General features: G+C 30.9%; 1 protein-coding gene across 2 annotated transcripts in view; it reads left to right on the top strand.

The window, feature by feature from the left end:
- Nucleotides 1–694: 694 nt before the first annotated feature.
- LOC111629013 (transitional endoplasmic reticulum ATPase) overlaps nucleotides 695–18,718 on the top strand; it is a 28,235-nt gene continuing 10,211 nt past the window's right edge. Inside the window, exon 1 of one of the 2 annotated variants that reach the window (XM_023372875.1) lies at nucleotides 695–831. In XM_023372875.1, the coding sequence (XP_023228643.1) occupies nucleotides 812–831 (20 nt within the window). In that variant the 5' untranslated portion in view covers nucleotides 695–811. Of the gene's footprint in view, nucleotides 832–1,811; nucleotides 1,836–18,718 lie in introns of those variants that run through there. The other variant, XM_023372876.1, reaches the window with a different exon arrangement.

The following is an 18,718-nucleotide window of genomic DNA, read 5'->3' as shown; positions in this document are numbered from 1 at the left end:
AACTTTATGCGACATTGATTGCACAATATACAGTAATGCATGTCGATCATATTTGATCTACATAGTTTAAGTTAAGTACTACATTAAACAAATATACAAAAATTTATGAAAGAATTGAACTTTTAGAGAAAAAAAAACAAAGTACTATTTCTTGGTATAAGTAATATATCTTGCAAGATATATTAATTCCGTTGAAATAAAGAAATAGACACATTGCAGAACCATTTATATCCTATTCCATCTTTCATGATAAGAAAATCAATATAAACTAATCAATATGCGAGTAGACCAAATTCCTAACTTCGAATACATTAGGCGAGCTAAATGGTTGGATCCGGGTTCGAGTTCAATCCGAACCATGAATATCTCAGGACTCCAGTAATAATGAGCGTCAAAACTATCTGGCCGACCAATGACAATTCTAACTTTGATATTTAGTTATGGCCTTCGCTTACCTATAGAGCCTTTAGAGATATTTTTTAGAGATCTTTAAAGGATCCATAACTATTATCGATGAAAGAAACGAGAATGATAGATCAATTATCTCTAAAAATCAATAAAGTATAAAAATTGATATTTCGTTAATTACATTAACAAAATATTATTTTTAAATTTTAATAATTTTCCTTAATATTAAAATTAATTTTTATAATTATTATATTTTAAAATTATTTATTAATTATTTAATTTCGAAGGCAGCGACATCTTCGGCGACAGTATACTCGCGTTCCCTTTAACTAGTTATTCAGCGATATCTGAACGGTTCACGAAGGTTTAGGTTGGATCCCGTAGAAAGGAAAATAAATCGAAAATGGCTTCAAATAAACCAAGGTATATTCACAATTGTTTCTTAAATTACAATTACTAACGAATTAAAAGCTAATCTTTTAATCAATTCTTGATATTGTTTTTTTATTCGTGGCATATTAAGCCTAACTTTAGGCTTAGTCGATCAAAACGCCTGAGTCACGATAATGAATTTTGATCGATTTTCAATGTTTTGTTGATATAAAATCATTTAATAAGTTTACAAATGTCTAATATTTATTTGTTCACATGTATTTATTCTTTTAAACGTTAAATTATAATGACTTTTTTTAGTTTCTATTCTTTTCCAACCAAAACATCGTCATAAAATCAATGTACTGTATGCAAGAGATTCTGACTGATGATAATTTCGAATCAGTTATAAACAATACACTAAATAATTGTTCAAAGTTTATTGTTTCAATGCTAAATCTACATTAAAGAATTTAAATGCTGGTAAATATGTTGGATTCGTTATAAATGACTTATTAACGATATTGAAGAAAAAATTATGACTTAGTTTAACAATAAAAGTATTTATAGTTTCAGTTAAATAATACTATGGTTACAAGATCTTGTTTAAATTTTTATATTTTAATTAGTTGTGTTCATTTGATGAAATATTTTTTTAAAAATCTGTATGATTGTCTGTTTTCATTGTTCTCATTTGGTGAAACTTGAGTACTGTTGTGTAATTATATGAAATGTTAATGAAAATTATCAGATCTTTATTAGTTATTAAAACATAACCTAATTTTCAATGAAAGTATAGTTAAAGTAACTTAGGTGACATTGAATTGTGTTGAATTAATCTTATAAATTTTATTTAAATGGCTTACTGTATTTACTTGCGTATATGAGCATGCTCTTAATGTGAAAATTGCTTGTTTTTTTTCTTTGCAGTTGAAATGCATATCCTGCTGTTTAGATGAATAAGTGCATACCTCAAATAAAGCATGTGCTCTTATATGCAAGGTTAATAATAAATACCCAGTGTGTTTCTTGTTCTGGTACTACATTATGTCAATGTAAATATAATCAAATGCTAACCATTTATTTTTATTTTTAATTACTCAAAGTAAATATTTGACTCATAATTTTGGAATTAATAAATTTAAAATTCAATTTTGACCATGTTTGGAAAAAGGTTTTCTGTCACTGCTCTAGACTGAGAGTTTGCTATGTCTGATATACGTGAACAAAAATACACACACATATGTGAACAATAGTTTACTCTAGCACCAGTCTAGTGAGAGCAAATTCCAATTTAGTGTACAGTGCATGTAGTTATTGACTAGTCTTGCTAGAGAACAGAAATCTGTCCATAATTTTCTATAAGTTGTACATGTAGCTTAAGAATATGGTCTTATGTGAGGAAATACAATATATTTCAATTGAATAATTGTCCCTCTAAAAATTAATATATCAAAGAATAGTCATATTTACATACAATGGTGCCTTATTATGCTTTGAATTTAATTCATTCTGGGAGGCTGTTCAAACTCTGAATAATTTGAAATCCAAAGAACTTTTTCCCATTAGAAATAATGGAAAGCAAATTACAGTAGAGCATCGATTATCTGAATATCGATCAACCAAAACATCGATTAACCGAAAGCGTTCCAGTCGGCAAATTTAAATTTTCGCTAGTGCTGTGGCGCTGCAATATTTGGCCTTGTCTTGGGCTACTTCAATATTATTTTTGTTGGTGTGCATATTTTAGCTGGCAGCACTGGTGCAACCATGAGAGGGTACTTAAAATCCTGGTGCATCCTTAACAAATTTCAACGTGGGATAGGTTAATATATTTTTTCATACATAATCAGTTATCCGAACAATTCCAGTCCCAAATTGTTTCGAATAATCAATGCTCTACTGTAATTGATTTCTAGACACCAAACAATAACCATTTCGATAAACTTAAAATGACAAATACACATAACTTAAGGTAAAAATAACACAATTAAATGCCCTAATAATAAATTAAAATATGGAAACAATAAATTAAATATGTAAATAATGTATAACAACATGAAAATTGCATTTACTGGTTGCAAATTGTCCACTTCAGCTCTTAAATACCAGATCCTCCAAAAATGTGCCTTTTTCACCTTAGCCCTTTTCAAGTCTTCATACTAGATACTAGTTACACTTCATTGCTTCTTCACATTATTGGATGTCACGATTAATAGGTAAAGGTTATAAGGTTGAAAGGAAAGTTTTTGCATAGTTGTCCTTACTTAACATAGATGTGTGATTTAATTGTAAGTAATAAATTTTAACACATTATTGCTAAATTGAAATTATATTCTTTGTTCAGAAGCTTATTTTATGCTTCAAATGCATTTTTTTATTCTGCACTCGGTTCAAACTTGAAACATGGTTCAGACACCAAAGTGAAGTTTTGTCAAATTTGGCATTCAAAGTACAAGGTACCACTGTATGCAGGGTTCCTAGGCACCTGGAAAGTCAGGAAAAATTGGGGATTTTCATTAGTGTTTGAAAAAAATCATGGAAAGTCAGGGAATTTGCTTCCTTTGCTGCCTTGTTGATTTTGCTGACAATCTACGGTACTTGATTAAGTATAGCTGTCTGCAGGCAGTAAGAAGTAATGTGGGGCAATACAAGTTATGAAAAGGGGTGCAGAATATTTTCAGGATTCAAAATTTATCCCAAGAATACACATAATTTTCCCAAAACTTGCAAAGTGCAAAAAATGATAAATAATTTTAATTTAAATGTTGTTATTTATTATTTTTCATTTTAATGATTTTGATTGTGTAACAAAACAATTTCTGATTTTTTTCCAGTTTTATTAATATTTTATAAAGTTTGGGAAATTTATTAAGGTATAAATTTAATAAGTATATACTGTACTTTAGTACATGAATTATACAGGATTTGTTATTGAATAATAAATAAGTAAATAAATGGCTTTTTTTAAAAGTTATTAGATTTATGGTTGTGGATTAATAACAGAATAAAGTACATTAATTTAATAAAACGTTTTATTTTTAATTTTAGTAATTTGGCAATTATAAAAAATATATAACTGTTAATTTGAAAAATTATCTAATTAAAAAGTTGGAGAAGCAATAGTGTATGTGCATAGTAAGTCAAATGCTATTTTATTTTGTTAATGTGCTATACTGTAAGTGATGTGAGGGTCAGAGAATTTGTAGAGAGTCAGTCAGGGAAAGTCATGGAATTTAAAACAAAAATTTCAGTAGGAAACCTGTGTATATTTAATAACTAAATAAAATTTCTTCTGAAGATTACTAGTTATCTAGTAATTACTTATGTTTTGAGTTGGTACATATCTAGATAAATAAATAAAACTCACGCCAAAATTGTATAGCTTCTTGATAAAAAGCACTGAGTTCAGCGTTAATACAATTTTCGTATTAACACTGAACTCAGTGCTTTTTATCAAGAAGCGGTACAGATCAATTGGTTGGTACAGATTGAGTTGGTACAGATCAATAATTGTAATCATGATTCTCATGATGATTACAATTATTGTTTCTCGTCATTTCTCTATGTTGTGTTTTATTATCTTCGTGTTTATGATGTGTGTGGTTGAAATTATCTGGGGAACTTACAAAAGAACTTAGATTTAAAAGTTTTGCACAGCAAAAGAATACTACATCACTACACTGTTTGAAAGGGTTTGTGCACAATAGCCCTTGCAGTTTTTGCTTATGACAATGATATTTGAGTGGACTTCAATAATATATATCTCTTACATAGAACATCTGTTTCTGCACAACTTAATCATCTCAAAAACCTTGAAATTTACAAAGAACTAAGAAAGATTTTTCTGTTAATTTTAAGGACATCTACAGTATTGCATACATGCATGGAAGGCTATTTATGAACAGTTATATTTTTATTTGTACTTACACCATATATATGTACTTTATAAGTATTTTATTTCTCTTCAACTTTATTTTATGCATGTGACCACCAGTATGTGTTTAATGAGTTCTTTAATTTTTGAATTTTATTCTATTCAGTATAACATTCCATAACCTGATGATGGCTGTTAAAAGCAGTTGAAAATGTTCCTTCTTATAATAAATTTTGTTCATTTTAACTGGATTACAGGCATTAGTTGCTGCTTTAATATAATCTCATTCAGTTTTGCAGTATATTTAATCTCTTACGGTTTCTAACATTTTTATTATTTTTTAAAGTTAGATTCAACACTTAGTTTTGCAATAAAACTGAAACTACTATTTTAAAAAAATAATGAAAAATAATTGTTATTTAAATATAATGTATACATCAAGTAAATTTAATATTGAAAGAATTTTTAAAAATGCTGTTCTTGTTTAATAAAATTAAATTTTTTTTCTTTTAGCATATTGACTGAACATGATAAAATGTAGAAATGAGATTCTATGATGGCATTTCAACCAATCAGCTCATAGGCTATCACAATTGCCTAATAATTTCACAATGACAATTGTGAAATTAATACTAATATAACATGTTAATGAATTTAATATTTCACCTATTTTTATATTTTGATTTATATTAGCTTATTGATGAAATTTTTTTTGGTTTATCATTCAATGCATATTTCCAGTTGATATGAAACATTTAAGCTATAAATTTGAGTTTCATACTTTTATGAAAACTATTAGTTTTAACAAGCTTTTTACATTCCAGTTACTTTAGATGAAATATTGTTTTGATATGTAAAATACATTTCAACACAATTTAAATTACTAATGCAAAATGAACTGCCAGATTATTTATTAGGTTGAACAGGGTAATTTAATGATTAGAAATAAAGCAATTTAGCTGAAGGTATATGATTTCCTTCCATTCATTCAGCAGTTTGTTTGGCGTATTGTTTTGAGCTTATTTCTGAAAAATGCAAAGTTTTATATTTGTAAAGTCGTATTTATATTTTGTTTTTATGTTTATTAAAGATGGTCTTGTTCATAAAATTATACTGCCTACTGGGTACCAGCTTAGAGGTATGAAGGAGTACATGTCAAGAGTTGCAATTTGGCACAGAGTATTAGGTGCCCAAATCATGTGCACTTAAAAACCAGACTTGTAGGTACTTGGACTGAGAACCAAGTCAAAATAAAATTCAAAATGGCGACACACTCTACAAACAGGCAGTAGTGAGAGATTTGTGCGTATGTTGCTTGTTGGAAGGTTGGAAATGTGAACGTTGCGAAATTGAATTTTGACAAATGCGTGCGTTGGGAAGTTCAAAATGGGAAACCGAATTTTGACAAATTAATTTTTGGGGAAAAAAAACCCATTTACCTGTCCCGTGTTACTCCTGACATATGTCTGGTCACGACATGCTGGCCTTGACCGGTTGACCTGAGATCTCATTTCAGCATTGGAACTTTTTTTCAAAGTAGCTGGTGCTAGTCGTTATATTATATTAAAACTAACTTCTGAAATATAATTTTTTTTTCTACATTATTGTTTGTGCAAAATAAAAAAAAGTAACTTTGGGCGATACGATAGCCAGGATTATTTTTTCAAAAATGGGGAATTTTTGTTAGGCATTGACAAAAATTCAACCCAGGGTGACAAGCGACGTTTAGAAATTTCGAAATTGGATAGGTTCATTTCACTGAAAATGCATCATAGACGACCTCGTGGTCATGGCTAGCGAAGTTTGATAGATTGCGATTAAAACCAACGATACCAAAGAAGATTAGGGAATAAGAACAAGACCCACCTTGAGTGTCAAAGTGGTCCTGCTTAGTAGTGAGTCTCGAGACAGTCTTATCCCAAAGTAAAAAGTATATAAAATATAACAAGTAAAACGGCAAGGCCGTAACCTTGCTGTTTTACTTGTTATATATATAATTGAGAGAGAGACTTTTTTTAAACCCTATATTTATATTTGTGTATTGGATATTTCACTAATTGCATATTAGTGAAAGTATCATATCAAATCATTGTTTAAGTAAATATAAATTTATTTTCTTAATGCAGTGACTAATTTTTACTTAGTGTGACCAATGCTGAAGCAAATATATTAATTTATATATTAGTATGCTTGTCAATGAGATTTGACATTGTGATTTTAAAAAGTACTGACTTGTTGTCAATGACATACATCTATAAATATTTAACATTTATATTTAAGCAAATTCATTTAGCAATACACAAAATATAATGGTTTGTTTAGCAATCTCCTTATTAAAAAAATACTCAGCAAATTCATGAATACTTAAATATGTTCTCTATTTCATAGATATGATATCATTTCAAAAGAAATTTGTTCTTAAATATGTCTAATAGTTTTTTTCACTGAAGTATTACCTGTCTTTATCCTTTCCAGATTTAAATTCTTGTGAGAGTGAGATATATATTGACCCATTATTAAATCTTTAATTTTTCAAAGATATTAAAGTTCCAATTTCATTTTAGGGAGCAGTCAAGTCATAAGGGGAAATATGGGTTTCAACTGGAAAATATGACAGCTTAGGGACAACTGCAATGCTTTTCTTTTTCCAAAAAAAAAAAACCGTATTACTGTCATGTCTGTATGACTTGGAACATTGTCACGTGGAACAGCCATCCATTATGCCACTTTTCTATTCTATTTCACCAGATACTGTCACTGAGAACTTGAATGTGGAATACTGCATTCATAATTTGTCTGACATTCATGAATATCGGGCAGATAATGCCTAAATTGTTGGGGGGAAATGAGCATGACCATAGAGATATACTTTGAGTTCCTGACTGCTGATTACTTTGACCTTGGAGATACTGGAATGAATCATTCCAATGACTGATTTTGTTTTAGAGTTGTAGGTAAATACATAATTTTTATCCCCTGTAATAACATTATTCAAGAAATTGTATCTGTTGATATTTGAAACATTTTGCCAGTGATGAATGTCCTATATTCTGTCATTTGGTCATCTGTTAACAATCATGGAATGGACTTCACATAGACATGTCTCATTCCCAAAATCTCTGATAATGGCTTCTGCAAATCTATAGGAAATGCTTGCCTATCCGATACCTGATGGATAACCATCCATCAGTGCAGAATCAGTTCCACTGTTTATAATGTGACTGACTTTCTACTATGGAGGTCATTTTCAAATGATTCCTGGCCACTTTTGAAGTAACTGTATTGTAGGCTCCCTTCCTGTATGTTTTGTGCTTTTGATGGAGACCTCTTGCAGTAAAATATTGAACTTTATAGTTACAAGAAGCAGAGTTACAACTAGCTAACATGACAAATTTGGTGACTTTCCTTTGGAATAAAGAAACAAAATATTTGTAACATGGTAGAATATAATACTTCATACAGTAATACCACAGAGGTAGTTTTTTATTTTTTTCCAAATGAAAAAAGAGGCAGTTAGAAGAAAAGCATAGATTAATGCTGTACAGAGGCTTTATAGTCGACCCCCCCTATAACGCTGTTGATAATTCTGTTTTATATGAATTCCATTTGTACGAGTCACTTAGATTTTACAAATACATGTGCCGGGCTGGGAACGGGGCATATATTTGTATGATCAAAAGAGATGTAATATAGATGATATGAATATAGAACTTTCCTTTGGGCAATTTGCACTAGAATTTGTTAGCTAGGTTTATGTATGGTATGAGCATTTGTGGAATATATTTACCAAAAGCTGTATATTTTTGAATATTTTGAGTAACATTATGAAAATGGCCTGTTTATTTTAATTTTTCTCTGCTCTAATGGATTCTCTACAAAAAAATTATCCTCAAAAGTGACAGGAAATAAAATTATTTCTTAAAACTATGTAATTGCACCTATAAAGAACACTTGTTTGTAACGACATTTCTCAAATTTCTACCATAAGAGGGTGCTTTACCATACTGCCATCTGATTTAGACAGGAACCTTATAGCCTGCTAATTTCTTAAGGGCATCATACTTGTACTGTGTTCAAAGTCATTGTTTTGGAGGCACCTTTTCCAAGTTTTATCATGAATTTGATGTTTGCTTGCTGTTCTAAATGCAGCATGGTAGGATGCTTTGCACATGACTTCAGTTAATAACCTCTGCAACAAGATTTATCAAGCCAGATAAATGGTGCTGGACATACATTTGCCTAAGGCTTAAGGCAATTAAATAGCACTGATATGTAAGCCAACTGTTCAAAACTGTTTATAATTAATAAACAAAATGACTGAAACCAATTTACAGCACAAATTTATCAGAAAGTAAAAATGTTTTAGACTATGTTAAATGGTCTAAAACATTTGCTTTCTAATAAATTTGTGCTGGAAATTTGTTTGTCATTCTGTTTAGCACTAATATGCTAATTGCATATGTGGTTTAGTTTTGGTACTGCAAACAAATTTACGGAAGTTATTGATACTACTAGTGTCTTTTTTGCTGACTATGAAAAGTAGCTTTATTGAAATGCAAGAATTATTTCACAATTACTAAAATTTTCTAATAATGTTTTTCTGGTGAAGCAAATGTATCAAAACTTCATTTGTTACAGCTTGTCTTATGAATCATGCTAGGCTGTAAAAATGTGCAGAAGCAGGAGTCAGTCTATTTAGTGAAGGGAAATGATTGTATGATGAATGTTTGACATGGTTACTACATGTCATAAGAAAGGAACTGTTGAACTTTTCAAAATTTTCAGAACTCCAACTGATTACTGCACATTACTCAGCCATGATCTTTAATTTGAAATATTCAAGAGTAGCAAACTGAGCTATAAGTATAGCTCAGTTTGCTTACTCTTCCATTCAGTTGTAAATAATTATTTTGTGAAAAACATTAATTATACTTTAAAAGTGCCTTCATTTATAACATTTTAAGGCCTCTGTTCATTTCATTTGTGTGTTTAAACTTGCACAAATAAAAATTGTAAATTGACTTACTAAAACTATTCAAATATGTTGAATTCACAAATTGCCTCTTATTAGACATGGACTTCTGAACACTTTTCCCCCCTTGTGCATTCTTGCAAATATCTGGTATACAAATCTGCACTCCTATTATTAGTAACTCAAGCTTTTGAAAAACTTCAGATAAATTTCATGCAGTCAAGATTAAGAAAAGAAGAAAAATACTAAAACCTATTCAAAAATGAAAAAATTTGGTACCATACAATTTAGGTTTACACGGGTTTTATTATAGCATGTCTTAATTATGTAGATTCTTCAAAGAGCAATAGCCAAACCATTATTTATATAACTTACATAAATTATACATTTTCATTTCTGATCTATCAATTTAGTTGTCTAAAAAAAATTAAAGTGAAGTTTGGTAATGATGCTTTTCTTTTTTTAAAAAAATATGAAGTGTTATATTTACACCATGTATTATAAGTTATGATTAACAGTACTTTCTGTAATAATGTCATGTGTATGGCAGGGGTCTCAAACTCAAATACAGCAAAGTTCCAGTCAAATAGATGCATGTCAAACATGGGCAGTATTCAGTGTTATTCGGTAAACCAAAACATTCTGTAATTTAAAAAAAAAAGCTTTAGGATGGGCCCTTTTGTTGCCAGGCCTTTAAGACTTATATAAACAGACATTTGAATTTTTTCTTGTCTTAATCCCTGCAACATATTAGAAATATTGAGTTTTAGAAAAGAAATCAAGGCCATGGGCCACCAGTTTTCAACCCTGGTGTATAGTGGATCCACTTAAACATCTGCCCAGGGGCAAGAAAGATCTTTCCAGCATTGCACAAGTGTATGCATGTAGAGTATGCCCATTTTAGCACTAAAATAACCAAAGGTAATTAATTTAAGACAATTTTGCATAACATGCAAATAATCTGAGTGTAAAGGATAAAGACAATATTGCAGAAATTGATTTTAAAAAAGTGAGCTTTATTTTGTTAGAGAACGTGTTAAAAAAAAATGACTGAGTTAGCAACAATACAAAAATTTAGATCAAGGCTTAAACTTTTTTTATTCACGGCCCCATTTATGATTGTGATTTTTTCACGACCCAAAAAATATAAAATAAAGATATATACAAATTTGCAAAAACAATAATGGTGTACTACCACAGTTCACTATTGTGTTACAATGGAACAGAGACAACTGAATACACTGAAAAGCGACGACACCACTAGTTCACACTACAATCAGTGTTGCTGAATTGTTGTCTCGCTGCATCAGAAGTGACACAAAGTGTGCCATTTTCAAACTCTCACAAATTATTTCAATATTTTGCATTAAAATCTTGCAACCCTAAGATTTCGCTAAGCAACCCCAAATGGGGTCGCGACCCATAGTTTAAGAAGCCCTGATTTAGATGGTTGAGCACGATGATGTATTCCCAGTGTGACCATTTCATAGGCCTGTCATACACATCTTTCCAGTTCACTAACATCATGCAGTGCTGCACTGATGTTTTTAGGTGATCCCACAAAGAAAAAATCCAGAGAGATCAAATCTGGGGAATGTTTAGCCATGGATTAGGTCCATATTGTCCTGTCCAGTAGTTTCCAAACCACTCTGCAAGCCACTGATGCACATTTATCTGGAAATAAGCTGGCACACCATTGTTCTGGTACCAAACTTGCTATAGTTGTGCTAAGGCATTTTTTAAATGAATTAATCTTTTGCCTCTGGATAGATATTTAAGTATTGATTATTTTAGTGTTCAAACAAACATGCATCACATGCATAAACTTGTACATTGCTGGAATGATCTCTTTTGTCCTTGGGTAGATTTTTACATCCTGTATATGAATTGAATCAATTGTCTAATTAACAGATTTATTGGACTACATTTTGGCTCTTAATTTAGATATTTAGTTAAATAGTAAACTGGGCTAGATGATTGCCTTTAAAGTTATATCTTAACGGTTTTTTGAAGGCACCAACTATGATATAAACTGTTGTTCAAAGTTTTAGAATTGTGGAAAAACATATCTTGCTACACTATTTTCACATTGAATACAGAAATTCCTCTTTACACTTTAAGAAATTTTTCTTTCAGACTATATAATATTAAAGAATAAAACTGTGAAATTATTAAACATAGCATAATTCATGATAGTTTGATTATCATTTACATAGTTTTCAATTTTAATATTTAAATTGGTATCTTTTTGAATTGTTTTTATGAACATAGTGCCTTTCTTTTGTCTTTATGAACAATATTGAGATTAAAAACATTCTATATCATCTCAATAAATCAAAATTATTAGATTTTACATTATATTACTAAGTTTATAGGAATAGTCTTTTCAGTCTTAAAACATGAAATAAAGACAATAATGGGTTTAAAAACAAATGCAGTTACAAATACTTTTGATGATAATACATAATCATCTTATTTAGGTAAAAATACGAAAAGGTGTAAAACAAATAGTTCTTAAAAATTTAAAATATTCATATTTCATTTTAATATATTACATACTACTAAGTTTTTCTGAACTCTGATTGGCTGTAGCTCCAAAAGCAATAACAGATGAACAGATCTAATATCATCATTAAAAAACATTATTGCAATTTAATAAAACTGAAAAAAATTTAGTTTTAAAAATACAATGTACAGTAATTTATCATTATTTTTTTTCTAGGATGACCAAGACAAAACCTTTCTCACTTGTTTTTATATATATATATATTTTGAGGGGAAATAAAAATAATTGTCAATTTTCCAAATATTCACTATTAATGTTTCAAATTCTTAAAATTTTATCCTTGGTTATAAAACAGATAAATTATGCTAAAGACAGCAGTAGTAGAAATTTGTATAGCGTTAAAATTTTGCAATGTAAACTGGAAACTTTGCATCCTATAGTTGTCTCTGATGATTTTAGAAATTTTCTTTGATATCTGTTTTGTTTAAATCTGTGCTTTGTTGTGCAAAGGCATAACTAACAATAAAATTGAACAAATTTTTAATTATATATTATATAAACTTCTGAAGTGAAGTTTGGCACAAGTAAAACTTAAGACATAAGTGAATAACAAAATGAAGTCATTCATATCCCCTGGCTCTGTTTCCATTGTTTGTTCATTATCATTCACAACTGATCTGTGCTAACTTAGGTGCTCATGTCAAGTACAGGTAACCCCCGTATAACACGGCACTTCTATAGCACGGATTCACTCTAACACGGTTCGAGAATTGGTACCATCCCCCGTATAACACGGTACTTCTATAGCACGGATTCGCTCTAACACGGTTCGAGAATTGGTACCATCCCCCGTATAACACGGTACTTTTATAGAACGGATTCACTCTGACACGGTTCGAGAATTCGGTAAAACCTTCATACAACAGGAAATGTAATACATTTTTACATACTTAAGTAATAATAGTTCACGAAAATTATTATTTTCGTGAACTATTAGTACTTAAGTATGTAAATTTTCTCTTCTTACCTTCTGTCGATACACGTGGTCCTTCTCGAAACTTGTTTCAATGTTGCCAGATCGCGACGCTTCTGCTTCTGATGTTACCGAATGTTTTTTCCTTATTCCATACTTGCTTTATTCTTCATAAGTACTTAGCACCATATAAGGAAATTTATAAAGATCTTTTAACTAGAAGCAAGAAATCTAAAATTACATACATTTTGCAAAAGGTAAAGCATGGATCTGAAAATAATGCAGAAAAATGCTTAGAGGATAAGGATAACTTGCCAAAAAGAAAATGCTCTCGGTTAATTAATAGTGTTTTTAGTGATGACGAAGAAAACATTGTTTAATTTATATTAATATGTATCACTTAAAAATTTTTAATGAAGATATTTATCTTAATTATGAAAATATACTAGCATGTTTTTTAATTTTTGGAACCTAACCCTCCTTTTCGTATTAGTTCTTTGTTTCGTATAACACGGATTCGCATAACACGGCAATTTTTTGGAACGTAACTACCGTGTTATACAGGGGTTACCTGTAGTAGCAATACAATATAATTTAGTTAATAGTCAGCAAAAATCTAATATCAAAAAAATGAAGTGAAATATGTTAGACTAGTAAACTTTAATGAATAATCTTGAGTATATACTGTATTTTACAGACTATAAGATGCATTTTTTCTTCGAAAAATTGCCTCCAAAATTCAGGTGCATCTTATACTTGAAATTAATATAAAAATGGCCATATATTTGATGCCACGGGAAACCTATCTCTATCTGGCAACATTGAGTTCAACTGGCAGCAGCAGTGCACCAATGCGACGAACATGAGTTGTGGGGTGTCGGGATAGAATCGTCTGGATGTACAGTACGATTTCTTCACTTTCTCTCTTTTTAAACGAGCAACGGTTGTCACCATAGAAACTTGGGTCACGAGACAACCGGTGGTTCTGAATCCACGACTGCGGATTGGCCAGCGACCATTGTATGATCAGCAGACATCCGATAGAGCTACTAAGCATTGATTGGTGGATCAGCGTTTGCTTCAATTCGTATAAAAGGATTGAATTTAGGCGGTAAAAATGTTATTTTTTAAAAAAATTGCTTAAAAATTAAGGTGCGTCTTATAGTCCGTAAAATACGGTATATATTAAATCTCATATCAAACGTAGCTTTAAGCATCTTTTTGTTCCTTCATGTTAGTGCAGAGTATCTGCCATTTTTGAATTGAGATTGATTCTTGTGACTAGAATGAACATTATTTTGAGACTTCTGTTGACTTCACTATTGATGTAACCAGAAATTTCAAAAAAATGTTTCTGGGCCTAAGTTCAGTTTTAAGACAACAGGAAGATTGTTTTTCTTTTTTCATGTGTTGACACATTTTAAAGATAACATAAGACAAAATGTATAATATAAAAAAATGCAGAACAAATATGAATGATGGCAATTTTCCATTGATGTGACAATAAAAGGAATTCCTGGAAACAAATTCCAACTGTTAATTATTTTTAATACAAATGAAGACAGAGCTCAAAAGTATTTAGCTTCAATTTGAACAAGTAAACTACTCAAGAAGACCTTCACTATGTTTACATTTTCAGTGGGAAGAATGCTAATATATTGATTGTGCACCAATCAAAGTGCACAATCTGCACATGCTGTTTTTTTAATGTCAGTTACATCAAAAATTTTCCAAACAGCAAGTTTATTCTCTGTTTGATGTTATAACTTCATGAGATGCTTAACAATCACTTTAATACTTTAACTGTATTATAGCAATTGATTAGTTAATTTGTGATATGCCTGAGCACAGCTCTAAAATTATGCATCTGCATTGTAGTTTTTTTAAGTCATGTTTAGTTATATCAATAATATGATAATCAACATGTATTAAACACTAATGCTAACAATTTTAAAGTAGTCTATTAAGTGATTAAATGTTTTTTCAAAGTATATTTACATTTCATTTTCAGATTCATTTGAATAAAATCTTTGAAAAAAGAATCTATTAATAAAGTTACTCGTGTTACATTCTAAACATGTGACACGTTCAAAAGTATGCCAATAAGTGAAATATTAAAAGAATATTGCTAAACAGGTCATCATGTTAAGCCGAATGAAATGAAATCAGACTAAATTTAATTAAAATAACAGGCAGAATAATGATTGGTGACTGCCTTTAATTGATTGTTAGAGACTGTGCCTCTGGGTCCATCTGACTTCAACTTTCTTGTTGAATGCATTTTTCATTCAAGGCTACAATTTAATTTTCTGCAATGTAGAAGAAGAGTTTCCCCGAGTAGAATAGTACCAGAGCTATATCTTTCTAGTTCTAAATAATGCTTTGTTTTTAGTAACTCTTCTAATACCCCGTTTGCACACAATCCACTACTCACTTCGATTTCAATTTACCTACAATCTCGATTGTGACTGTAGCCAGTCGAACATCGTGCTGTTCACACACGAAGTCCTCTTGAGAAGAACCCGGCTATTACGCGCAATGATAAAACTGACATAACTATGCGGTTAGTCACGAACACCAACGAACAAAGTGGGAGTTTTGGTTAGAAATAAATACTTTTTCTTGCTATATATCTAATAATAAACAGATGTCATCGTCTCTGTAGTTGTCGTTTTTATTTCTCTGTTGATAGCCCAACATGTGTTCCACAGCCATCTTGTATTTTCTTGTGCGTGTGGGATCTCTCTTATGACTGAATCTAGTTTCAAGAACTCTCTTGAGTTGATTGCGATTGAACCTCATTTCAGTTGATAGAGGTCACACCACGGCATAGTCCCCGACCTTGGTCACAATCTAGATCAAAATGCTCTGTGTGAACAGGGTTTAATGCAGGGTGTCAGGCCTTCTGTTTTAAAGGTTTCCTTATGTTTAAGTCAATCTGAAAGTTTTCTGTATGCACTTCTACAGTTCTAAATAATTTAGTATGTGTTCACTTAATTTGTAATTGTGTGTAAAAACATTTTAATTTAAAAAATTTGTTTATTTTAAAAGGTAAAATAAAACTACACTATAAAAGAAGTGATGCTGTTATCATCATTCAGAATAGGAATTGTTTTTCTCACAAGGAGACCCTATGGCTTTGGGGAAACGGATTTTGATGATCTTTGGTGTAGAGATAGTACACCATGTGAGTGTACTACCTGTAAAATACTAAAGTGCAATACTCAAATATAATCGAGAAAAACAAACTTAAAGTTTTCTTTAGCACTTTATATATAAGTTATGCATGCTTTCTTTTGAGTGTCCTGTGGCTGAGTGGTAACGATCCTGACTCGTACACTTGAATGCTTGGGTTCGATTCTCTTGTTTATACTTTTTTTTTATTCATAAATATTTATAATGTATTTATTTATTTACTCATTCATTTATTTTAATTTAATTTCTACTATTCCAAGTCTAATATTTTTACCTTTGTTGACAATAACGGTGCATTCTTGACACCACAACTTTCCCATCTGATTGTTATCACCAACAGTGACCACCTAATTCTCACTAGGAGTGTTTTTTCTATAGGAGTTCTTTTTCACTCACTCTTTAACAGTTCGTTTGTGAATTTCGACACGAATAGACATATTTGTGCAGTGAAATTTATTTTGAAAAATTATTTTATAATTAAAAAATGTCATCAAGAGAAGCAAGTTCTTCATGTTGTGATGAAAAAACTGTTGATAACTCTTTATACAGTGATGGTTCAAAGCAGAGGCTAAAAGATGGATTAGTGTATTATGATAGTTTACTTTTCGAAAATAATTTAATTGCAACAACATCTTATACACTATTTGAAAATGCTATGCTGATAGGCATAGAATTATACAATAATACATTGAATGTGTTGAATGAAAAAAATTTATAAATGTTTTAAATTTATTAATAGCATTCCCCAAATGTTTATTCCCAATTTATAAATTGGGAACATTTGGGAAACTTTATTAATTGAGAAGTTAGAGCTGTGTAATAGATCCACTCTAGAGCTCCCAAAAATATTGGTTTCACTATTTAATAATTTAAAACGTTAAATCACAGTTGACAATAATTTTCAGTTATAGTTTGATGTTAATTAAATGTGTAAGTTTAATAGAGCACCATTTAAATTTAACACATGCACTCCAATCTATAATATAATCGAGATGGGTTGATAATGATAATAATAATAAGTGCAGAGCCCAAACGGTTAGGAGTTGGAAGCTGAAATTTGGTACACAGATAGGGTACGTCACGAAAACGCACACTAAGAAGGGATTTTTCGAAATTCCTCCCGGGGGGAGAAAGACAGGATTAAGGCTTAACACTTCCATCAACAATGGAAGTGTTAAGTAACAATGGCGGTGTTAGGTAACAATGGAAGTGCTAAGTAACAATGGAAGTGTTAAGTAACAATGGAAGTTTTAAGTAACAATAAAAGTTTTAACTAACAATGGAAGTGTCAACAATGAAAGTGTTACGTAACAATGGAATTGTTAAGAGAAAGCGACATGCAAGACGCAGATGCAGTTTTTTTTCGTTTTTGCAGGAAATCGAACATATTTTTAGACCCATCTAAAAATTCCCTAATTAGTCTGGAAACAAGGGGACCCAATTCTTGCATTCTGTGAAAACGGGTAAGGTTTACTGTAACGTAATCATCTTTATCTTAGTTATCGTTACTTTTGCCCGAGCAATGCCAGGCCCATCTGCTAGTTAGAACATATTAACATTAATGTTAAAATTCATATCAACATTTTAAAATTTGTTTTTGTTCCCCTGAAGAAGATATTTTATACATGTTGAAAGTGCTTGTGAAATATTTTGTTTTATTTTGTGTTTTACTTATCAAAACCTCATTAATGCCAATAGACAGTGCTCTTAAACTTTTATCTAATAAGAATCTGGCATGAAAAATTATTTCTTTCATTGGCAACTGTATCATGAGCATAATGGGTAGTGGTCAGGGTAGTATTTCTTTAGAAATGGTACTAGCCTATTCTGTGAATGCATTTGTTGCCATAAGCTTCTTGATGATGGAGAGCCGTAATGGGACAGTTAATGGAGAGCCGTAATGGGACAGCCCTTTAGACTGATTGCAAGCCACAAGCCACATCAGAAGCTTTGGTGAAAACTTGGGGAGTGTCATTTGAATTTGACTTTAGGGTGTGCATCTAGTCCTTATAGTGAAATAGGATTTGTCATCCATAACCATATCAAGATTGTTTGATATGTTTAAGACTCCATTGTGCAGCTTCCTCAGAAGGGGATGGGTTTCTTCCCTGCTTCAAAACACCTGGGGCCTTAGTCTCGAGTTTTTCGTGTTACAACTCCCAACGTGTTGAAGGTGTCACGTGGTACCATCTCACACACTGACGTCAAATTGGTAGTCTCGAGTTCTAACTCACGTGCTTTCCCATCTCACCATGCGAGTTGCTACTCACGTTGAGTCGAGCATGTGAGATCGCTACACGAAAGTAAAAATGGCTGACGGATACGCAATTCTTATCGCTATCGAAGAGTTAGAAAGAGCCGAAAGACGTTGTTTGAGAAGGCAACGAATTTTTCGACCACGAGTAGATGACATTT

This window comes from Centruroides sculpturatus, unplaced genomic scaffold, assembly GCF_000671375.1.
Source record: "Centruroides sculpturatus isolate CEXI.00-Female unplaced genomic scaffold, Cexi_2.0 scaffold601, whole genome shotgun sequence".
Classification (NCBI taxonomy): Eukaryota; Metazoa; Arthropoda; class Arachnida; order Scorpiones; family Buthidae; genus Centruroides; species Centruroides sculpturatus.
This window is presented reverse-complemented; position numbering and strand designations above follow the sequence as displayed.